Below are 25572 nucleotides of genomic sequence, written 5' to 3' on the forward strand. Positions count from 1 at the left end.
AACCGCGTCAAATTAATCGATCTATTTTGTGTAAGTTGGAGAATGTACGATCTTCGCGGGACTATTAAATATCGTGCCGGTCAGTTCTGGTTTTTAATGAACTTTAAATTTTGCATTATTATATTTTTTCGTTTGCTAGCAGCCAGTGTGATTAAAATAGAATAAATATTTTATATATTTCGTTGACATTCTAGTAGTTCATTAATAATAAAATAAAAGTACAAAATTAATAAAATTCAGCACGACTTGCAATCGAGTTCAAATTTTTGAAAAATAGGTTGCATAATTTTCCTCTTGAAGGAAAGATGTCTTCCGCAATGAACTTGCGTGAGTTTGCTCCACATATGTATTTGTCGTAAGGGTGTTTTTTAAGTATGCCATGTCTTTGTATTCGATTAAATTTTTAGTTTTTCGATGCGTATCTACGTTTTTTTTTTAGAGTCGGCGGAGACAATTGATGTGACTTCGACTCTCTGAATATTAATCTTACCGTTTTTATCTTTGTTTATGTTTATGATTATTTGTGTTCAAAATTAGACAAGTTCATGAGATATGTTTCACTTTTCCCATTCTCACGCGAACGTTGTTTTGAGTTACTTGTTTTGGAGTGTCCAGGCACTAACTTAATGGTGAATGCTTCATGCATCAATTCTTTCGTAACCCAAGTGCTGGAGCGCAATTTTGCAATGCTTTGCTCTGCTCGATATGAAGCGCAACATTCATGCGCCTTCTTCTCATGTTTGTAGTGATACTCAAATCTTGTTACGCAGCGAAACTTAACCAACGCTGCATTATTTTGTGAACTTGTTTACGTCTATCTTTGGGATAACTATTTGTGGGCCTGAACTAGTATTAAATTCACGATGCTTTTTACTCATATTAACTTAGCTGATGGCACGGCTCGCCAGTTGAGATTGTATATACGACCTCAATTGAAATGTGAATGCATAAGCTCGCGTTTTTGCGTTGATTATGTTTGTAGACTTTAGGGGATTAGCGAAGAGGTTTTATTGGTGTAAATTACAAATTCAAGTTAATAACTGGTGGAAATTTTACTGAGAACTTTGAAAGTTGATTGAAAATATGAGATATATAAGAAAATTTTAGAAAAATTGGCTATAATTTAATTGCTTAATTTTATGAATTTCTGCATTGCTGTTGAATGTCGAAGATCAATTACTGAATTAGTGTTTGAAAATTTTTTCGGCGACCCCAGTCGGATAAATGGTCTGGCTTTCTTCATTGTCAATAATGAAGCAAATTTATAGCTGAAGTGCAAGAAGGTTGGTGGTATACATATATACGAACTTCCATGAACATCAGTCATGGAAGTTCGTGTGTTTATCACTTGACATAAAGTTAATACATTAGTGATGTAAGACTCGTCGGTATTACAGATATCCAGTCATGGTGGGAGCTGCCGAGCGTCGCGCACTTCTGCTCGCTGTTCCGAGCAGCGTTTGATCTTCTGCATTTCGATATTGAGGTGAGTTGTAGCCTTCTTCGCTAGGACTAAAGGAAAATAAAGCATAGCTGTAAGCAACTTAAAATGAGAGAAACTCTGGCACTCCAAAATAAGGTAACGATACAGCAAAGTTTAAGGGAGATTTTTGAGAATTTTGACTTGGGATTGATTATGAACGGAGTTGATGAAAAGTACTTCGGCGTCAATAGACACTGTACTAACATGGTTCTGTTCCTGGAGCAGATCTACCCTCCACAGCAAGTGTGTGCCAACTCTCTAGATAATCTTCGTGACAGTTTCCAAGTGACACTATGCTACTAAATCTTCAAATGAACTTGCCATAAACCGATCTCAATATTACCCCAACATTACATAAACTAATACAAATTAAAAATTAGAAAATCAAGGAACGGTGAGAAATTTCCCATATTTTATATCTTCCAAGTTAGATGAAATTATATTTTTTAATCAAAATTGTTTCACTATCGAGTTTTTTGAGAAATGTGTTCCTTGAAAGGAGATAACTTCATAAACTTCTTACATAATCCGGCTTTATTAACCAATTAACCAGAAAATTATAGCGTTCTGTGAAATGAATTGTTTGAAATATTGGTTATTTCAAGACTGTATTTTCTAAGCATGTTTCTCCCCCGTGTACTGAACATGTATTGTGAATGAGTTATGGTTGTTATTCCCCACTAATTGTTTAAAATAATATAATATTTATCTTGTAATTCTGTGTTCACTTTTGCGCTGGATTGTTATATAATTTGCCTTCCCATACAATCTTATTGTAGACTTAGACGGATTATTTTTTGACGAACGAACTTGCTATGACTGCGATTAATCATTGATAAATCACTGTTACTGACTTGTTTACATCACCGAGGTCTGTTAGTGGCTTCTTGTATGCTACGATTTTTTATATAAAGTGTTACTTTTTATGTATATGATTTGTTAGTGGCGTTTTAAATGGATGAAAGTTTCTTGTTAAATGCGGCTTTTTATGTGTGATCTATTAGTTGCTGCTTGTCAGATGATAATTTATGAAACACTGTTTTTCCTGCAGCACCTTGTGATCAAACATACAATAATCTTCCTATCTCTACACAAACAGGAACTTGAGGAGGCCATCCTGTGCGATGGAGTGGATGGTAGCGAGGAAAGTGGCAGTGGTGGTGGTGGTGGAGGGCTGGTGGTAGAGCTGGTAGTGCGGCTACTGCAGGGCTGCATGCCGCACGTGGTCGTTACACCGCAAACTGTCAATGAGCATCTCATGAATATATTTAGGGAGAAGTGCCAGGTTTGTAACCATTAACGGGCTGTAAGCTCATGAATATATTTAGGGAGAAGTGCCAGGTTTGTATAAGCTCATGAATATATTTAGGGAGAAGTGCCAGGTTAGTGACCATTAACGGGCGGTAAGCTCATGAATATATTTAGGGAGAAGTGCCAGGTTTGTCACCAGTAACGGGATCTATTTTCATGTTTATCTCAACTGTAAGAAAAAAATACATATTTGATCACGTTATTCTATAATCAAAAAGAGCGAAGTCGTTGTTGAAAGTTTTTCCCGGAACAAACTTTTCGGGGCAGTTATATTATTTTATATATAGTGGATAATAATTCCAGAACTTGGCAGACATGTTGCTGTCTTTCAATATCTTAGTGATTAATTACTGACATTAATAATATTTTAGCAATATTAGATAGCGCTAAGAATTTTCATGTTTCGATAATGATAGCCCTTTTTCGTGAAAGTGAGTGATTCCTTCTTAATGCATTACAATAGTGAGAAAATCATTTGCTCGGTGAAGCTATTGGTAGGTAGATAACAATCGGAGTTCCGTCAGCTAGTCAGGCAGAAGACATTAATAGTGAGGCAATATCATCGTTCGCATTTACATGTTAGGATTCGTTTCATAAATATGATGAAGTTTTGAGATCTTATTGACTAGTAGTTAAAATATCCTCCGGGGAAACTATTTACCTCTCTTAATTTAGTAAGAGACTCTTCTTGATCAGCTGGACCCGAGTCGCGAGAACCTCTTCACGGTTGGGTCGCGTCTGCACCGTCTGGGGCTGCGACACAAAGTGCAGCTCCTGCACGCTCTCTGCGACTTCAGGCTCGAGGCTGACGACGTGCTCGATCTCCTCAAGGTGCTATATTTATACAATTTTTTCGTATATTTAGGGTAGAGACCTTCAACTTTAGATAAGTTTTAAACAATAGAATAGGTAGGTATACTTTTCTATAAACTAAACACGAGATAAGATACTTTGATAATAAAATACTTGGTGGATGAGATGGGGATGTAGGCAGAGTTCTGAATATGATTGCAGAGTTACTGTAACGAATTGAACGAACATCTAGTGTTCATTACCTATATTCATTGCCCGTCAGTGTTTACTAATATTTCGGTGAGACATATTGAGTTGATCAATCCTGCAAGTATTAAGCAAGTAAGCGTCAAGTTTTCCAGCATATCTGACAGCACTGTTCGCTTTAGATTATTGGATCACAATGATGATGGCCACATAAATCAACTTGCAAAGTCCGTCACCTAAATGCTGCTCGCTGAGCATCATTACGATGTTGTGGCCTGGTTACTAATGAGATTACAAGGAAGGACTCTTTACCTTAAGTTTGTACTCTATATATCTAAGTATAAACTCCTTACGATAATTATTTTCTCCAGAACTTGGAGTCAGACAGCTTACGTGTCGAGCCGCTGGGTTACGATAGCAAGGGCTCCACCTTCTGGTACTTTTATGGTACGCGACTGTACCGCGAGGACCACAGTCTATACCACCCGCACAGGTGAGGTTTTCTCTTCTTGTGGTATTCATGAATTACCCAAATTTATTTAACTGCAATTTTTTACACCTAATTTGTAACATGTATGTGAAGTAGTTTGGATTTTAATAATTGTTCGATTCAAGTTCCATTTTTTATAGTTTATTAATTTTAGTGGTTTATTTTTTACCTTTTAATAATATGTTCAATAATTATTTATATGTACAGAAATTATTACAGGACTATATATATACGACGTTGCGTATGCATTAGAACGTAAATTTATGTAAATCTTGATGTCGCATTCATGAAGTGACATCTTGCGACGTGCTCAGCACACATTCATCAGAGCAACCGAGTGAACGCATTCATTTCTGACACTTATTGCAATTATGTACGCAGGAGACGCCCTAAAGACAAAGCCCCGCAACTTTCCTTACACGACAAACGCAAGAAAAAGAGAAAGAAAAAAGGTGCCAAGGATGACAGTGACGACGAGGGTGAGGATGAACAGCCGCCCCCCGTGTGGCAGGTGAGGCTTGTGAGGCGTGACGTTTAAATGTCCTTGTAGGAACGTTTAAATGTCCTTGTAGGAACGTTTAAATGTCTTTGTAGGAACGTTTAAATGTCCTTGTAGGAACGTTTAAATGTCATTGTAGGAACGTTTAAATGTCTTTGTAGGAACGTTTAAATGTCCTTGTAGGAACGTTTTAAATGTCCTTGTAGGAACGTTTACTTCCAGTCTAACGTTGCAATAACACTCGGAATCGAACAATAAACAATGATGATACCAAGAATAAACAATGGAATGGGAGTTAATAATTATACTAAATGTAGGTTAGTTTAGTTTGTATGCAGTGGATATTTTAGAATAGGTATGCGCGGCATATTCTATGTATCACTGAAGTTCATTCATGTTATATTTTTTGGTTTACATCATACAAACGGTTTTCGTTGTAGGTTTTGTGTAATAAATTAGAAAAAATGTAGTGCACTTTTTTATTGGCTCTCTGCATATTTCCCGGAGAGTTTTTTTTCTTCGATATTCAGTGCGAAGTGCGCGTGTATTGTGCATGGCGTCGCGCTCCTTTTGTCCGCATTGTAGCTCCACATTTTCACTCATTCCCTCTAACTTTAGGTTGTCTCGGATAGTCGCCTATTAGTTTAAGTGATCTTGCTGCGTGATATTAAACATTACTTTTTTATTTTAAGAAAATTTGCATAGCAATTCCGTCACATCTCAATAATGTCTGAAAAAGCTCTCTGTTTTGGAACATCTGAGCAACGCGCTTAAAATAAGAAAAATAGGCAGAAAAATAGAAAAACTTACAAAAGATCAGATGACCATCACAACAGATACGACCATTTCTGCAATTAAAAATAGTAAGAACAACAAATCCACGGGCCCTGATAACATTAGCATTCAACACCTAAAGCACCTTGGACCCAACGCAATAACATATCTTACCAAAATATACAACATAGCAGTAAACAAAAACATCATCTCACACACATGGAAACTAGCCAAGATCATACCCATACCCAAACCCAACAAAGACACATCCATAGTTTCTTCTTACAGACCAATATCACTCCTCAGTCCAATCTCCAAAACATTAGAAAAAATCATACTCAACGTCAGTCAAGCTCTCATTCCACAAATAGTTCATCAACACGGTTTCAAGGGAAATCACTCCACAGTCACAGCCCTACACTCACTTACCCAACATATAACCCGCGGATTCAATCAGAAACAACCACCTTCACGAACCATTACAATAGCACTAGAAATGTCCATGTCCAAATCATTCGTACGCAAGTTAATAGACATACTATCAAAGATTCAAATTCCACCAACATTAACGAAATACATATCCAATTACATAAAAGGAAGAAAAGGCTACACACTTTTCAATGACACCACTTCCAAACAGCAGAATTTCAAAACAGGCGTCCCACAAGAGGGCGTCCTTGCACCCACTCTATTCAACATACACCTCAGACCTCCCCACTCCACCCACAGATGTACACGTGATGTAGAGGTACCCACAGAGGTACACAGATGTACTTGGCACTTCTCATCACACCACAATTACAAAATTGCAGAACAACGTATACAACCATTTCTACAACAGATACATGACTGGACTATCAGAAACAACCTCCAACTAAACGCATACAAAAGTACAGCCACACTTTTCACACCTGACCCTGCTAAGCACAGGAAAACACTAAACCTTACCATAGACAATACCACAGTTCCCACCATCACACACCCAAAAATACTAGGAATCACATTCGACCCAAAACTAAACTTCAATACCCACATCCATATCACCCATAACAAAGCAACTAAAACAATAAAAATTCTAAAATCTCTCACATCAACAAACTGGGGCACACAAAAAGAAGTCCTACTCACAACCCACAAAACTATAACACAACCTATAATAGAATACAGCAGCCCCATCTGGTCTCCCAGCCTAGCACAAACTCACAAAAATAAAGTACAAACAATCCAAAACACAGCACTCCGCATTGCAACAGGTTGTACAGCTGATACTAACCAAAGCCACCTACACACAGAAACAAAAACGCTTCCAATAGACCAGCACCTCAGACTCCAATGCATCCCAACTCAGACTAAAAGCTCAAGCACCAACCCACCCACTTCACACTCGTACTCAACCTTACAACCCACCCAGACTTATGAAACAAGCAGCTTCCACAAACTGAAACCACACCACTAACATATCCATAGAACCAGATCAAGCCACAACAGAAACACTGAACAGATGCAAAAAACAAATACACACTACAGTCACAACTAACTACATTGACAATCTACCAAACAATGATGTACTTTCTGCGCGAGCACCAGCCATAGACTCTTCAGAAACCCAATTACCCAGACACACACGCCGAGCACTAGCACAACTCCGTACAAACAAGTCCCCCCTACTACACCAATACTTACACAAGATAGATCCAGTCACACATCCATCCCCTCTTTTTCCACTCTGTCACGAATAGGTACACAACACCAACCACCTGTTAGGCTGCTCGGAGCTGGTCACGCCCGTGTCGCCCCTGGTTCTGTGGAGCTCTCCCATTGAGGCGGCAAGGCTGTTGGCGCGCTGGGGAGAGAGGTTGGGCTGGCCACAGGAATGGGTGTAGGCCCCGTCCCGCATTTGTCGCGGGACGGGGAGGGCGAACAATAACAACGCAGTCATGACTCGCAACATTGACCTATACTGTGGTGGTGCAGGTCGAGTGCTACTCCGAGGCTGACTGGAACGGCTTGGCTGAGCGCTTCGAGGGCTGCGAGTCGCGCTTGGAACGCTCGCTCCTGCAGACGTTGCGGGAAGACTTCCTGCCCGAGATACCGCGTCTCTTTCAGGAGAAGGAAAAGGTATGTTTCCTGACTCGTTTATAGAAACGATTGTTTTCTATCGAATGGCTGCAACAGTGTTGCTTGAAAATTTTTTTCGGTTTATCTAAGGTTATAGCTGGCTTGTATTTTATTTCATGTGCAACGTTGTTAAGTTCAATAGTGACTTTAATATATATATATATATTTAATAGTTTTAATTTTTATAGAGAATATAAAGATGTATTTTTTAAACGAAATCGTGCAGCTTCAGCGCAAGAAGATGCTAGAAAATACGCCCAGAAGAACGTCAGGCCGCGTCCAGAAGTTGAAAGAGAAGCGCGAAGAAGGACGGTTCGACGACCACGCTTTTCCTGGGTCGCCTCAACAATCAAACGGCGTCTCGGCGGCCACGGAAACCTCGTCGGCCCTTGGAAGTTCGTCCCTCGCTGGAGGGCCGCCATATTTGGACGGCTGCAGCGAGGGTGTCGAGGCCATCAACAGGCAGCTAGACGAGCGGTTGAGAGACGGCCTCCTCAACGGTCTCGAATCAAATATTGAGATCAAGAGAGAAACTCCAGATTTCGATGAAGTTCATGATGATTTTCATGATTCTCGAAGGCCACACTACGGCATTTCTTCCCCTTGTCCTCCTGTTTCTCCTCCTCCGCCTTCCGGTAATTTTGCCTCTAATGCCGAGGCGACGCTCCCTACTGAAGGTTCATTCTCTTCTCAACCGCACTCGCCGGTTCATCCTCTTCCTTTATCTTCTCCTCTTCGGCTGAGCTCGCCAGTTGTCGACGAGTACGACATCGACAATGTCGAACTTGACAGAGTACAAAACTTCAAACACAGTTACGTTAGCAGTAAGTCTTATCTCAAGTGCTCGGATCTCTCTTATAGGAGGTCTAGTACTTCTTCTTCCGTTGACGGACCTCCTGAAGAAATCAAGCAAATCAAGTCGCCCGTTTCTTCAAAGTATGACTCATCTTGTTCACTTAGTGAAAAGACTTCCAAATCCTCTTCTAGTAAGAGTATTAATAATAATAATAGTGATACCAATAAAAATAAATGTAGTAGCAATAGCAGATATTATACAAAGGAATGTAATAATGTTGATTTTACTGACGTTAAAGACATTACTTACGAAGCAGAGCCTTCAAAAGAACAACAGTTCCGACCTACAGACAGCAAAGCAGACGAACATGAGGGAAAAAAGAGGAAACGTAGACTTTCAAGTGTGTCTTCTAGGAACGAGTCTAAGAGCAAAAAGAGGAAAGCTACAAATTCTTCAGAAAACTCCCGGAGGAAGAAAAAAGCGGACGAATTCACTGTTTACGAAGACGAAACTAGAAGATGTGACAAGTTGCTGGATGAAATAGACGACGAGGATGAGGAAGTGGAAATTTATTGCCCCAGGCCTGGCAGGTGAGGTGTTGGCGAGAACAGCGAATACAGTTGCTATTCTTGAATAATTTTACCAATAATGATGTTCTTTTTTAATCGCCAATATCAGAACTTTGCAAAGGTAAGAACTGAGTAGTACAGTTACTACGCCTATATCTTTGTATTAATAATAATCTTGAAAAAATTTTAATCGCAACTGTTTATTGTAGTCTTTTCAGTGCATTATTTCACCTCACATTGTTCCTGAATTAGTATAGTTTGATCTCATAGCTGTGTTGCTGAAGTTTGTCTGTTTCACAGAAGACGCAGTAGCTTCAGGGACCAAGAGCTCGCTATTGCCGCGTCTCTGGCTGAACATGAAAAAGAATTGGAAAAGCAGCGACTAGAAGCCCTTCTTAAAGATGAACAGAACGATGATTTAGTTCAAAATGAAGCCTTGAGTGAAGGAAAAGATGCTATCGGGCCTCCTGCGTTGGAACCTACAGGTCCTGCAGCAGAGCTGCCTGCCTCTGCCAAAGAGCCAATCAAATCAGCAACTGCTGATCAGACCTCCATTGTGAGTAGACCACGAGGACGACCAAGATCGAAACCCGTCTCTAAGGCTACTGAAAACGAAACTGAGACCAATGAAGATGACTCTGTAGGCACGGCGAGCAGCATAAGAGACGTAAATTCGGCCATCCAAACTAGTCTTAAGAATGTCGTCGAAGATCCTGTGTCTCCCTTGCGATCTCTACAGCCTGAAGACTTTAATCTGATTCCTGTAGCTGGAAAGTCTCCCTCCAAAGGGCTGAATGGCTTGACGGCCAGAAAATCCCAGAGAAAAATTTCCACTGATTCTGATACTCTTCCTGACCTCGAGAACGACGAAGAATTTTCTACCACGAGTGCTGACAAGTCCCAAAGTGACAGCGGGGTTGGTGATGGATCTCCGAGAGGCAGCTCTTCTTCTGTACCGACGGAGTCTGTCAAGCTAATTGATTTAAATCCTGATGAAGGAGTGCAGAGCTCCAATGGGGATAGCCCCTGCAGTATAATTGAGCCTTCGCCTTTCTTGTCACCATCTTCGTCTAATGCATCTAAAGCATCATCGAGTAAGTCTTCCAAGATGTCAGAGCAAGTTGCGTCTCCAAAATCTTCAAATGTTCTTACTAAAGCCTCCAAGAAATCCAAAGAGAGCCATTGCAAGGCGACGAAATCGAGTCAAAAGAGCAAAATTCAGCCATCAAAAGCATCGAAGAAAGTAAAAAAGAAGAAGAAGAAAGTCTCCAATGAATATAGCGATGACGATGTCGACCAAAGAACTGATAAAATCATTAGCTCTTCCGACGACATTGATAAACCTCAGGTTGGGCTTGTTATCTTGGTTGATCCGACCTTCTAGCATGAATTCTCATCCATAATCAACAATAAGTTGAGCGAATCCGTGTGTGAGCTGAATTAAGCATTTTTTCTGTTGTTTGCTAGCTGTGTTTCATGGTATTATGTTGCTGCACATGTTCAAAAAGGTTCCTGAATTTATATTATTAACTTCTTGGCTAATCCACGCGCTAATTGAATAGTATTCCACGCGCTTGAATACTAGGATGCGTCTTATCTCTGTCATTCAATCTTAATTTTTTAATTACTGTTATGTTTTTATTTAAAATATGACAAAACTCAAACCTTTAAACTGCGCCTACAATAGAACCCCTGTTTCTTCCCTTGGAAATCTTAGCTACTAATATTCTCCTATAAGTTTCAGTTTTGAAAATAACGATGAAAGTTTTCATGCATTTCCGACGCATACTACGGGACGGTGTGTCAAGTTATGCTCTCGCGTTTGCAGGTGTACAGCGGCCGCAAGACCAACAACTCTTTATCATCGTTGGCTTTCTCGCTGAGCCCCGCGGCCGCTGTAGTGCCTGAACCCATCGAGCCTCCCGCGCCATCCGTTCAGCCCACAAAGAAGAAAGTTAAAACTTCTCACGTGTAGGTTTTCATGTTTATAAAATTCGAATTGTCATTTTTTTTACGTCAGTGCTCAGTTATATTTTATTTCCTTGAGTAATGATATGTAAAATTAATTCATAAAAATAAGTTTCTCTACTTTTTTGCGTGTGTCACTGTGTAGAACCGATCAACAAGATGTAGAACGACTCACTGAATGCGATTTGGTTAAGGTAATCAAGGTAATTTTTTTTTGTGATGGTTGTGTAATCTTAAGAGTAGCTTCACTTGTATAGAGTTACCGTAGAGGATTATTGAATTTTCTACAGGTGAAAATTCTATATCGGAGTTTTTCTTACACAGGGTGCTGCAGACCGACGAGGACTTGAGGACGGGCATGTACAAGGTGCTGGAGCAGCTGCGCACCCACCCTGACGCCTGGGCTTTCCTGGACCCTGTGGAGGAGTCCATAGCCCCCAACTACTACGCCGTCATACGTAGACCCATGCACATTACCAAGGTCTGTTGCTACATCGTCAGACCCATGCACATTACCAAGGTCTGTTGCTACACCGTCAGACCCATGCACATTACCAAGGTCTGTTGCTACTTCGTCAGACCCATGCACATTACCAAGGTCTGTTGCTACATCGTCAGACACATGCACATTACCAAGGTCTGTTGCTATATCGTCAGACACATGCACATTACCTAGGTCTGTTGCTACATCGTCAGACCCATGCACATTACCAAGGTCTGTTGCTACATCGTCAGACACATGCACATTACCTAGGTCTGTTGCTATATCGTCAGACACATGCACATTACCTAGGTCTGTTACTACATCGTCAGACCCATGCACATTACCAAGGTCTGTTGCTACATCGTCAGACACATGCACATTACCAAGGTCTGTTGCTATATCGTCAGATCCATGCACATCACAAAGGTCTGTTGCTATGCATCTTGTGCCCGACAAGTTCACTGCACTTTTCTATGATCTGTTTCATTCTTCTAAAATTCATCAGCCAAATTGTTTAAGGGTCTTGTTGCTTCATGAAATCGCTCTAGTTAGCGCGAAAATTAATTTTTTTCCTGTTTCTCTGATATATTTGCGCTTACTTGTGTGATAACGTTTCCCTGTGCTGCTAACGTTTATGGAACAAATTTGCTACGTTTTTTCGGTATTGATTGCTTTTTTACATTTTTGAACCATGAGTGCCTATAAATGATTTATACGCTGCAATATTATGTATATTATAACTGATTAGATATGCTGCAATTTAATCAATGAGAATACTTTAATTCCAACATTTCTAGCGTTGTTGCGTAAAATTCATGAAACAATTTTTGTTGCAGCTGGAAGAACGACTTGACAAAGGTTACTACACGTCCCTGGCCATGTTTGATGCCGACTTCAAATTGATGATGGACAACTGCAAGCTCTACAACGGACCTGGCAGCGGTACGAATCTACAGAATGTTTTACAATGGGTTGCTAGGTTTTCGGTATAATATATCATCCTCAGTTTAGTTACATGCATTGTTAGATATTTTAAACAGTTTTATTTCGCATTGAACTGCTGGGTTTTGAGGCAAGATAAAAAAATGATGTTGTTTGCCTACCATGTACATTATTGGGAAAGTCTTATTCGTGCGTGTTAATTATTTCTATCATTTCAGAGTACACTCACATGGCGTATACACTGGAAAAAGTTTTCGCCAAGCTACGAGCCAAGTACCTCGAAACAGACGTATCATCGGATGAAGAAATTTACATCGACTTGAGCTATGAACAAAACTTGACTTCAAAGAAGCGCCGTCGGAGCAGGGATGAGAAAGACAACAACAAAGCTGTCAAGGCTACCAGTAAAAAGGGTCGTAAAAAGAAAGTTGGCCGTAAACCTAAAGATCAAAAGTTGATATTGTCCAGCGAATCTCCTAAGGAGCCGGAGACATCTCCAAAAAAGAAAGTTCTTACGCCTGCAATAAATAAGAAAGATGCCCAAGCCGAAGAAAAGTCTAAAAACAAAGAAAATAGAACAGACAAGACAAACAAGCCTAAGAAGAAAAGTAAAAAAGCTTCTGATTTGGCTGTTGATACGGAAGGAGACGAGGCTGAGCAGCCAGCGGCTCATGAAGAACTCGTAGAAACTACAACGAAAGAGATCACCGGTGTCACCGTTAAAGCCACTTCTCCACCTCGCGTTGTGCTCCCAATAGATGAAGATTATGATGACGATGACGATGATGACTATGATGAACCACCACTTCTGGTCAGGGAAGATCCGTACCCAGAAGAGGAAGATGATGACTTCGAATATAGCAGAAATGCTTCTCTTGCTTCCCGGTACTCACCCGCCAAAAAATCTGAGAGCAAATGTTTCTCTAGCGAATTGATTCCAACGCCATTGTTTTTACCAAAACGAAAGCCTGGAAGACCTCGAAAAGATTCGAACACAAAAGCTGCTGTCATCACTCAGGTGTACCACACTAACAGGGAAAGTACTAATAATGAGGCTAGCAAAAGATCAGCTGTGACAGTCTGTAAATACTCGGATGATGATAGACTCAATAATAAAGACAGTGTCATTACTGACGTGTCAAGCTTCGCTGCCAGCAAGCTTGATGTTGATATGGACGATGGCAGTCGAGACGACCAAAATAAACATCGTCTCCTCGATCCTCTAGAAGTACTGAAGCCTAAACAACGCCATTACGTTCCACCCGCTATCATCGATGATGACGATGATGACGATGAATTAGAACAAGACGTTTGCATTTATTACAAGAATGACGATTATCAGTCTAGTGAGGAAGAGAGGGACGAAGCCAAGGCCAAGAAAGATTATATTACTAAACGCCATAGCGAACTCTTCGGTGAAATTGACGATCTGGACGAGGAGAACGACCGAGACACATCGCGCGACTACTCCGACCATCACTCGCAGAAGAGTAGCAAACATGGCAGCAAGAAGAAGGATAAGGATAGGAAGAGACATAAGCATGGTGAAAAACACCACCACCACCATCATCACCACCACAAGAGTAAATCTAAGGATGGTAAGCACCATCACAAGAAGAAAGACAAGAAACATAGTTCTGACAAGGAGAACTCGAGGAAGGTTCTCAAGGTTGAGGAGGTTTACGACTGTTCTGAAGACGACCCCAACTCGAGGGACGTGATCCACAGCCCGGCGCAACTGCCGTGCGACGATGAGGTCGTCCACGGTGACGTGTGCGGCGTGTATGATGTCGACATAAACGATGAAGACGAAGCGGGCCGCGTCAGTGTGGACATGGCATCGTCCGAGAGCGAATCTAGTCTTCTGAAGAAGAAGAAAAATAAACACAAGTCCAAGCATCATAGCAAGCACCACAGCAAACACAAAGACGGGAAATCTAAAGACAAGGAAATCAAGAGCAAAGCTAAACTCTTGAAAGTTAAAGGTAGCAAGGCTATTGTAGAGAAAATTAAACCTGGCAAACTAAAGTCCAAAGAGAACAAGAAGATGAGCAAAAGCAACAAGAACGGCAAGAGGAAACTATCACAGAAGAACGTTGCTGCAATTGATGCACTCTCTGTTGCCACAGAACAGACACTCAAGGTTTGTCTCATTCAAAATTATTTGTTTGAAAATTTATTAGTCGTTAATGTTGTATGATGTTATCATAATCCCCGATTTGGTCCTGTTCAAAGGCGCCTTTTCAGAATTATTGTTCGTGTATATCATTTTGTTGAAGAATTAAAAACATCAAATTGTCGCTCGATTTTTAAATATAAACAATTATACTCTGTCCTGTCGTGCAAATCGCATTACTTACTTCTCTATTGCACTGCGACCTGTGATTGCTGTACTGTATTCGCATCAACTTTCTATCACAATCATGCGTAATTTGAATATTCCCTCTTGAATTCCATTATGACATTGCTCTATTTGCAGCCATTATAGTATTATTCAATGGAAAAAGTCACTGTTTGCGACTTTATTTTTGAACATTTTTATGTGCAGGATATCACGTTTATGCTTGACGCTCCTGGTGTGGCTCGTCTGCGTCAGGACGAAGAATTTCAAGAGGCGTGCAGGGAAGTGGACGACGTGCACGATGACGTGTACCAGCCTGTGGAGGACGACCGGGAGGGCTCGATGCTGCACCTCAACGCAGACGCCCTCCGAATTGAGCAGGAGTATCGCCAGCGCCTCAAGATGGACAAAGTTGAGCGTCAGAAGTCGGAGAAAAATCAGCGCTATAAAACGGAGGCAGCAGAGACCGATATTAGCAAAGCGCCGCAGCACAAGAAAAAGAAGAGGAAGAAAGACGAGACGGAGGCTGGTGTTGCCGATACTGAGAATAAGAAGAAGAAGCTCAAAACCGAAAACGAGGAAGAAGAACGGAGCAAGAAGAAAATGAAGGCGAAGAGCAATAAAGTTAAAAACGATGTTGCAGAGAAGAAAGACTCTCAGACTGGCAATGTGAAGAACGATAGCTGCTTGGTTAAAAGCGACACGGAGCTTGAAAATAAAAAGATAAAGCCCTTCTTGGACAAGAAGAGTGATAGCGATAAGGAGTCCTTAGATAATGGAAAAGAACTCTTCAAAGACATTAAGGACGGAAGAATTAAGCCTGGTGCCATCATCAAGTCAAAGGATATAGCCAAAAAAGAAGGAGTTGTTAAAAAAGAACCCAAACCTCCACCTGAGGCCAAACCGAAGCCTAAACCAAATAATCCTTTCGGGAAAATAAACAAGCAAGAAAACTCCAAGTTAACTACGCTCATTGCCAAAGCTAAAGAATCACGCGTTGGTCTCGTTCCTTGCAGTGAAGTTGGCGACAGTCCCAAACTGAGCCTTGGGAGCATCATTGTTTCTGGGGACATCGGGACCGGCATCAAGTCCACCCACGAAACTGACGACGATGACAAATGGGAGCCCCCACGTGATCGCGAAAAATGGGAGAGCAGCCCGTGGGAGGGTTCCAATTGGGACCGGCCGTCTGAGCGTGAGGAGAACACCCCAGTTAGGGAAGAAGAGCCTGTCAAGAGCGAGAGGGAGGAGGCGGAGGAGGTGATAGTGTGTGACAAGCAGCAAACTCCTTCAAGAAGTGAGCCCAGAGAAGACAAGACACCAACTATTGAGGAAATGACACTTCCTGTGACGCCCAGAGCCCCGGAAATCAAACAAGAACGCGCCACGCCCAACTTGTCTGCGTGGTTCAAGGCCTTCGGCGCTCCTAAGAGCAGCAACAACAGTAACAATATTAATAGCGGTGGTAGCAGCCAGCACGGTAAACAAGGAGAAGATGATGACGATGTGGATATCACCGAACTGCATTCACATGAGTATCCTTCTGTGGCGAGCGACGGTAGCAGTTTTTCGAGACCTGAATCCCGTCAGTCGAGACAGACCACGCCAGTGCACCACCAGCAGCTACAGCATCAGCGCCCGTCTTCACAGCTGCATCAGAGTCCTGGAGCTGGCAGTCTTACCGATCATATGAACAGTTCTATGGAGCAGGAACAGGATGATCTCGACTCCAATTCCCAGCAACTTTTGATCGGCAGTTGCAGTGGCAGCCTTCGGGATCCGATGAGCAGTGCGTCTCGGGCGTCTTCCGCTGATCGCAATCACCGCATTAATGACAGCAACTCCAACTCTGCTGTAGATGTTGTCGAGGTTGTTGGTGAAGACATTTATAATAGTAGCAAAAATAACGTTGGTGATGACAGCAACGACTCTCTCCGTAGCGGCGATCACTTCAACCAGCCCATGCTGCCTTCGAGCCCCAAGCCAGTGTGTTCCCCTGAACCCCCTCTTTCCCCTGAACCTCCCATGTCTCCTGAGCCTCCAATATCTCCCGGAAAGCCTCCAGAGACGCCCTGGTATGAAAAGCTTGACGAGAAAATGGAAGACGAGCCTATTTGGAGGAAAAACAAGGTGACTATTAACACTTTTGATATTTATATCATACTAGAAACTTATCCGACATGTACTTCTGACGAGTGTCTGTGCTCGTTAGAAGTCCTATAGAATTTCGCGCTCCAATAGGGTGATTTTTCCTGAGCGCCCCACCGCCGAGCTCGCGGTGTCTGACTGCAGGTCGCAGTTGTGGGGTTAAGGTATTATGTAGGTAGGATTCCTTACATTTCCCTTCTCTATCTCTCTCGTGCGGGCGGCCGACGTCCCGTGTAAGCAACCTCTTGTTCGAGTGTCTTAGTTTCTGTTGCTTGTCGCCTGTCCCTCCTTGTCACTTCGTCTCTTAGATATGCTAACGCTGCTTCTCTCGAGCCAGCTTCAGCGGGCTGGACAGTTGAGACCTTCCGCCCCTTGTGGGTGATGATTAATTTGCGATATTGAATAATTGAGACCTTCCGCCTCGCTGGCGATGTTACATTTTGACCTCCGGTGCTAAATAGCTTGATAGCTGAAGTGCTAGCAAACCACTATACTACTACTACTACTACTACTACTACTTGTAACTTCTGTTGATTTTCACCTGTCCCTCCTTGTCACTTCGTCTCTTTGAGATGCTAACGCTGTTTCTTTCGAGCCAGCTTCAGGGGGCTGGACAATTGAGATCTTCCGCCTCTTGTAGGTGATGAAGGATTTTTTGATTTAAGAAACTTTCAATAATTGAGGCCTTCCACCTCGTTGGTGATTATCATCTTGACTTTCGGTGCGAGATTACCAAATAGCTGAAGCGCCAGTAAACATGCTGCAATTAAACTAACTAACTAACTAACTAACTTATGCTTTAGAATTGATTGACTGTTAATGCGCACCAGTATTATCTATTTTTCGCCTCGTTCAGTTTTCTCATATTACCTCAATTTTCAGATGGAGGAGGAGGAAGATCCGTACAAATTTGAAGAGGAGGAACTTGACCGCGCCCGAGAAGAGGCCAAGAAGTTGGAGGTGGAGCGACAGCGCAAAGCTTCGGTGTCGTCGTCAGGAGTGTCGGACCGCTCACCTCTGCCTAGCCTCGAGAACTCCCCAGCCGCGTTTTCTGAGGGCGAACGGTCCCCCGCTATCAATTCCCCCGTCACTCCAGGGTTTGGTGGAAAGCAATTTTCACCGGTCACCGAGAAGAGCCCCAATATTCCTTCTTATTCACCACGATATGATTCGTCCATTAGTAAACCTTATTCTACTTACGAAGCTGATAAATCCAAGTACCAATCTAATGGTGGTTTAAAAGTTGGCTTTTACAAAGACCATTCAGAAAAATCTTCCAATGAAAAGCAAGATAGCAAGTCCTCTGAACACAAGTCAAGCGAATCTCCTCTATATAGCCCCACTGTTCCTTATGTTTCCAACTTCTACTCAAAGTCTGACAGTGCACACAATAAGCAAAAATCTCCGGGACGTTACAATAGTTTTTACCCTCCGTCTATTGATCCTAGCATAGACAAGCCCAAGACTCCTGGCTATTATCCTTCCTCAGCGCCTTCCACGCCGTCAGATAAACCCTCCCCGAATACCCTGGGATCTGACGTTGACAAAAACAAGCCTCCCTTCAATTATTATAATTATGATCCTAACAAGCCTCTCACTGATCAGTTCAAAGGCTCTGGTTCGTCTCATAGTACACCCACGCATAATAGCACCCCGAGTAGAAGTACTCCGAGCCACAGTTGCGAAATAGTACCTGCTATTCAGTCTCGCGATATCAATAACGTTAGTCACAACCAGATACCCTTACATATTTCACAGCAGAGCAAGCACACATCGTCCTCGCATAACCACAACCTGGCGGACGCATCTCGACAGATGAAGCAGCCAGGCTACTTTGCAACTCCAGAAAGCAACAGTCACGGTACCTTATCTCCGGCTGGGCCTTCTCCGGTGGTGGCGTCTTTGGGGCTCACTTCTCCCAACCAAATGCCAATGTCGTCCTTGCCTCACCATCAGCAGGTTACAGCTCCGCCCGTCCCTCCGCCCGTTCAAAACAAGCCAATCGACCACCCACCGCCTAAGAAGCGCCCTGCTCTTGATCGTGTCCTGGATGAAAGTAATATTCACAGTCGTAGTTTGGGTATGAGATCGCCTATTGATATTATGCAATTTCCTCAACACCCATCTCCTAATTTACCAGCCAACTTGGCAAATCTCTCTCAAATTGTCTCTCGCTTCCCTGATCCTCAGTTAGGTGGGTTTTCTTTATCTGAGAAAGATCCAATGTTGCTTAATTTACATCATGAGCGTCATGCTCCCAGCTGTCCTCCAGCCAGCCATGATAAAATGCTTCACTCGCCTCCCATTTATGGATCTACGGAATCTGCCGCTTTGCTTGGCATAGCGGATCACCATCAACCGAGCTTATTATCAGGTCGTCGGTCTCAAATGGATATTCCTAAAGGAAGAGAACTGGAATCTCAGCACCCCGACCGACCTGCGTCTTTGGCGTATCATCACCAAGTCTCGAGTCCATTGATGCCTCCAACACAGTCCTCTGTGGGATCGTCTTCGAGTTCTCTGCACAAGCATCAAACTCAGTCTCATGGTTACAACTTATCGGCTCAAGCGTCCGCGCAGCCCCCGCCTCCCGCTGCTCATCAGAAATCATTAGAATCTGATCGCCCTGGCAGCCGTAGCGTCCCTCCTCCACCACCTAATGTCGAGAAGTCACATCATTATCTGCCCCCTAAAACTATGTGGACATCATCATCCCTTGCTTCGTCGCTCCCAGTTTCATTATCTTCCTCTCTTGCTTCTCCGTTCAATCCCGCCGCCATGGCCCAGTTTGCTCTGGCTGGTCAGAAGAGCTTGAGCTCAATTCCTCCTGACCGACTGGCTCAGCTTGGCATGGACAGAGCCGCTCTAGCATCGCTGGCAAGTCGCTCCAACACCAATATTTTCCCTCACGAGCTTCTGGGCCGAAGTTCTGGCCACCAGTCGCACAGTCAGATGGGCGGGGGAAGTCACGGGTCTTCGTCCATTGGATCGAGCCATGGCAACAACGGCAGTGGGTCGAATGGTACCGGTGGTAACAGGTCGTCAAGTTCAGTTAGTAGTTCTGTAAATACGGCGCCTAGCAGCAACGTGGATCTCACTTTGGCGCGTTCCTATGCTAGTTTAATGTCAGGAGGTCAGTCGTCCCCTTTATTTGGACGTGGGGATGGATCACTAACGCCTCGCACCTTACCTGGGTCAACGTCACCTTTCTTATCTCAGTCTCCAGGTTTATCCACGTCATTATCTATGCCTGGGGCTCCTCGAACTCCTACTCCCGCTCATCAACAACCTCACCAGTCACTGTCACTCGGCCAAAGCAACTTCGGAAGCTCCTTGCCCCGAGACCCTATTTCACAATCGCATCCCTCCCTCCAGATACCCTCATTGAACAGCATCGTCAACAGCCAGCCGCAGATCAGTCACTTGAACGCTGCGGGGCTAGCGTCTTACCACAGTCGCGACTCGTTCGCCCTCATGGGCCAGGGCAGCCGCGGGGCGCTGGTGGGTGCAGCAGGCAGTCTTGTGGACCCGGCGGCGTCACAACAGCTATATGAACAATACCTGCAGCGGCAGCAACAGGAAATTCTCCTGCGCTCCAGTCATCCTCAGTTGGCAGCGCAACACTCCATGATGCTGCAGCAAGGATTCATGTCCGCTGCAGCTGCTGGATATCCTTCTGGTTATCCCGCTTCTCTAGGACTACGGTCAGGCCCCTATCAGGGCATGAACCGTCCATGGCTATAACAGTAGAGTTTTTGAGCCCTTCAGCGACCACCTTCAATGAATTGGGCAAACTTTTGCCAGGTGTTAAGTCATAAATTTGAGTGAAAGATGCGACTTTGACTGTAATCGTAAACCCTCCTACAATGTTGTAATTCCTAAGGAAGATCTGCAATATAAAATAACTTTTAAAATGGTTTCTTGTTGACTGTCTGAAAGTATTTACTCTTTGTTGTACCGAAAGACTTGAGCGTCGAAATTGATTGTTATTCTAATGAGCTCGGCTACAATTATACATTTTGATCATTTTTTCTTTTGTCCATGACTTTGAATTAGAAATTATTTATTGAATGATTACCGTTTCGTTGCATTAAATAGTTGGAATGATTTCTCAGAATGATTTTTGGAAATTGCTGATATTTCATGCATTTGGCCTCTGATTTGAACTGTAGCAAAAATTATTGCCTAACGTCCGTTCAATCTCATAGCTAGGTTAGAAAAATTGGTGGTGGTTCACGTGTTTGATTCTGTTATTCTCAAAACGGGTCTTTCTCTTAGCAAGAAAAAATTGTCCCTGGATTTCATGTAACGTATGATACTTTTATACTTGCATGTAACGTATGAATGGCGATACTTTTACTTAATTGTTTGAAGTTTCTTCGTTGACATGGCATTTTATGTTCCTTTACCGTTCTTAAGGTTAGAGGTGCGGACGCTTTCAAATAGAAATATACCTGAAAATTTCAAAAGATACAGCGTCTTTGCCGTCATCAGTATTGGAAGCAAATAAGAATTAATTTTTATACTTGTTATTTTATGAACCTAAACAAATCTTAATCCTTTTTGGTTCCGTACTCTTTAAATCGACTTCTGGTTTACCGGATATTGTGCAGGTATTTTCCAGTCCATATGTGAGTGATTTCATTTTCGGCGTCTTATCGTTGAACTTTTTGAAGAGATACGCTGTCAGCCAAACTAAATGCTTATAAACTCAGCCAGTTCTTCATTTAAAATTGTAAGTCCTCAGTATGTGTCAAAACGTCTTCCCATGCATTCTTTTTGTTGGGGAAAAATCGAAAGCTTCCTTCTCAAGTTTACTCTTTTTTAAGAACATATTTATTTAATCGCGTAGAGATTTCGACGCGATAACCATCGCGGGTTTGAAAACATGGATGTGTTTTTATAGACGTCGTCATCGAAGATCAAAATTTCTGTCATCTGTGTTAGTATTTCAGGCAAGTTGACTACGCCTGAGCTTTTCCATTGCCGGCTGGGAAAGCTAATTAACTTAGTTATAAGCCTATGTAAAACACGGCATGGTGTTCGTTGAGAATGATGAATTTTAATCTCGTCTTCTATGTATCTTTCTAAAAGATATGCGTGTTGTGTTGTCTGTTGGGTTTATTAAGATTACGCAAACAATGTTCTTAGAGAATAAGACTGAGGAGAAAATGTCGTCCGTGAACAGACTCTGTTGCGACGAACGGACCTTGCATTGTTCCCCTGACTTTGTTGGAATGATTTGCAGTCCAGGGTTATTGTTTTATCTTATTTCTGAATGGTGTTGAACAGGTCTGTGTAAAGGACTTAATAATTTGCAATTAATAAATTATATTTTATTTCTCTTCGATGTAACATTTTGACTGGAAGTTGGCGGGTTGATTTCGACCGGAAGATGCGCGAATCAAAATTTCTCTTCATAAATTGTAACCAAAATTAAATCTGCTTGTTTTACGAGTATAATTTTTAAATATGTGAAGGATAAGAATCCGTATGTCTTCGAATTTTGTACGAACTTCATAAAAATTGCAGGAATTTGTGGAATTTTGTACGAACTTCATAAAAATTGCAAGAATTTGTGGAAGGGCTTCTTTTACTAATCTTTTACGGTAAACCTTTCGTCCTGAACAATCTTGAAGAAAGCTGAATTTAGAGCTCGTGATCTCTATGAGATTCCCTGCAACGTACCTGCATTCCAGTGCCGAAGTTCACAACTCGGTAGTTCTTGGCTGCTTCTTGCGTCTGTTCCCGCCGTGTCAATTGAGTAGTATTAAAATATATAAAATAATTCTCATGCTGCAGCTAAATCAGAATTTTTCGTGAAACGAAGTTTTCGCATTGAAGGCAAGTTGTCTTTCAGGGATTTCGTGACGAGAGTTATACCGACGAATGGACCGGGGGCCCATGGCCTGTAGATTCTATTTGAGCTGTTTTTATATCTATTCTTGGTGTTTCTTGTCGTCTTGTACAGCAAAAGAAGATCTCATTTCTCAAATTTAAAATACGAAACGCCGGTAACTGAAAAAAACACGAAGCCTGAACTGCGACACAGAAATGGCTTGGCCATGTTTTTACCGGATCTTTTAGATCGTTTAAAAGATATGACGGAAAAATATTCAAAAGGACACATTACTAATAAATTGATGGTGGGTGTGTCACGTCTTGTTCGGCGATACCATACACTAATTCATCAGTACGAGCTTCAATAGTTCGGCTGCCGCATGCTATATTACGGACTGTCTCGACGGCATTCCGTCGCCTACGGTGAACTGTATAAAATTATTGTTTTATTATGATTAATTAATTACTGTTACGATTATCCCTAGTTTTGCAGCTCTGTAAATAACATTATAATCTGTACATACCCTATACATAAATATGAACAAGTGCTCGCGTTTTTTATGTCCTTTGATCCCTTAGCTCTGAAATCTAAACTTGTGAAGTGTTTTCAAAGACTCTTGCTGTTCAATTGTATATGTCTCTCATAGAGACCTATTTGAACATGTTCCAGTGTGTGTTTACGGCATATTTACGACATTTTCTGGCTGAGACACAAGATTGAAAAGGTTTGCTTCGTACAGCGAGCGCACTTCGGTGCGAAGCGACTCCTCTCTCCTTGGGGATTGCCGCTCGTAGAACAGATAAGACTGGCGCCAAATCAAATTATATGCAACCGAGCTTACTATAGTCTATATTTGTTTAGTTTAGAGTAGTGGTTAACAAATTTATTTTCACCCCCTATCACCTATTTTAGCATACCTCAATACATGTAATTTATTGTGCTGAAATTGTCAACATTGAATCATCGATATATATCTATAAATATTCGTTTTTATCCACTAACCCTACACGCCATCACTCAAATCCCGCACTATTTTTTAATCCAACACTTGAGTTGTATGATTTCAGTGGATGGCATGAGCATAGGCACCAGACGAACAGATGTCCGCGGTGGATTGTGAAAACGTCCCAAATGTATCACAAATAACCACTATTAAAAAATATCTTAATGAAAATGCATCTCCAGAAAATCACCCATAAAGTGTGCACAGCTTCATCGCATTCTTATATTGCCATCAGAGTAGAATATTCATCGGGGACTCGAGATTTGGCTCTTCCGAGTAAGTATGGTCCAATTCAATCTAAGCAAATTTAATTGACTAATAGATTCTGTAACTGAAGTGAGAAAATGAGACGAAACAGTTAGAGAGTGTTTCTTGAATTATACAGCCAATCGTTATCTCTTTCTTAAACTGAGGTGAACATTTCAGATTAAACAATATTGGATATATTCATACATTACGCTGTAATTTTATTCATTAATTAGAATATCTGTTACGTATATTCGTTTATCGAAGGGGTTTGAAACTTTTTACCCCAGAACCAGTATCAAACTAAAACTTAAGATGCTCACCGAATCAAAATTGGTTGCACTGTGCATTGCCAGAATGTCCCAGGTGAATATGAGTTATAAAAAAGTGTATTTGAGAAGAGATAATTCAACAATTTATGTTCTTAAGTTTTGCATTCCGTCTTCCGTTATTTTTCAAACCTTACGTGACGTAACATTGTTGTAAGCTATGCAATTACAATTGCTGAATCAAATTTAAATTTGTCTTGCTCTCTTTCTAGTTGTGCCTTCTATAAACAAACGAGGACGAGCGTTTTTCAGTATAAATTCCTACCCATGTCATAGTATAAATATCTAAATGGCTCTAAAATGGTGAACGAACGTCCTTCTGCAAAGTATCTATAATGATTAAGAATATTTTCAATATAGGAACCCACCCCTGCCAATCCATAAATATCGAAACGGCTTCAAAATGTTGATCGGTAAGTGGCCGTGCAAAGTTCCATCTCCTGCGCGTCTCTTTATTTGGTTGGTTGCCGCTGCTCATCACCCAGCGCAATGAAATCTCAAGTCCGCACAGTCCTTCGATGGCGGGCCCATCTTTTCGTTCATTTTTTACACGACATTCTCATAATAAATTTTTGGGAAAATTTCCTGTATTTCGAAGCAGGAATTCAATAATTTATCATTAATACCAAATAAACGGATAGACTGGAAATGAATTGCAGGAAAAATCATCAAGCATCGGAAAATTCGCTGTGATCAAAGTGTATTAAAAACTACTTTTATTTCTCCTAAGTAAGTAAGTGCCTATTAATTTGGCTTTATAAATAAGTAGCGGGTATTCATCTCACGTTTACCATTTGCAGTTCAAATAATTCCCGCGACTTATAATCGTGATTTAAGCCACTCGTTTGTCTTATTAGCAAACCATCTTACACCGGGCACAGTTAATGATTTTCCTAAATCCTTACAATAGCATAAACCAGAAAAATTTGTGATCCGTTTCTTGGTCGCAATAACGAACGTAAAGTTCCTTGCTAGGCATCATTTTTGCTGTCATGTTCAAGGCGATCGAAAGTGACTCGTTCGTCTCATGTGGCGCGATGATGTTTTTTATTTCCTTATTCCATCCCATGTCTCCTCTGACCCTGCCGAATTGGGGAAGGGCTCGTGAGCTGCGCTATTGGTTGATGATTACTGTCGGTACTTCGCTTTAGATTCAATCACAAGAATTAGCACAACCTGAGCATTGAGATTAGCGGGAGCTTGTTAAACTATATACTACTACTAGTTGAA

At 41.8% G+C, this 25572-nt stretch overlaps 1 protein-coding gene across 1 annotated transcript in view; it reads left to right on the top strand.

Annotated features, from left to right (window-relative positions):
- The window catches only part of LOC108677188, a 48553-nt gene extending 25243 nt beyond the window's left edge, over positions 1 to 23310 (top strand). The window contains exons 2-15 of the mRNA XM_018165362.2: positions 1398 to 1486; positions 2583 to 2768; positions 3491 to 3625; positions 4165 to 4286; positions 4665 to 4794; positions 7531 to 7674; positions 7901 to 9060; positions 9340 to 10387; positions 10868 to 11010; positions 11332 to 11488; positions 12328 to 12433; positions 12652 to 14576; positions 14982 to 16904; positions 17805 to 23310. Of these exons, the coding sequence (XP_018020851.1) occupies positions 1398 to 1486; positions 2583 to 2768; positions 3491 to 3625; positions 4165 to 4286; positions 4665 to 4794; positions 7531 to 7674; positions 7901 to 9060; positions 9340 to 10387; positions 10868 to 11010; positions 11332 to 11488; positions 12328 to 12433; positions 12652 to 14576; positions 14982 to 16904; positions 17805 to 20666 (10130 nt within the window). The 3' untranslated portion in view covers positions 20667 to 23310. The remainder of the gene's footprint in view (positions 1 to 1397; positions 1487 to 2582; positions 2769 to 3490; positions 3626 to 4164; positions 4287 to 4664; positions 4795 to 7530; positions 7675 to 7900; positions 9061 to 9339; positions 10388 to 10867; positions 11011 to 11331; positions 11489 to 12327; positions 12434 to 12651; positions 14577 to 14981; positions 16905 to 17804) is intronic.
- The last annotated feature ends 2262 nt before the right edge of the window (positions 23311 to 25572 follow it).

The sequence above is a fragment of the Hyalella azteca genome, unplaced genomic scaffold, assembly GCF_000764305.2.
Source record: "Hyalella azteca isolate HAZT.00-mixed unplaced genomic scaffold, Hazt_2.0.2 contig6587, whole genome shotgun sequence".
NCBI lineage: Eukaryota > Metazoa > Arthropoda > Malacostraca > Amphipoda > Hyalellidae > Hyalella > Hyalella azteca.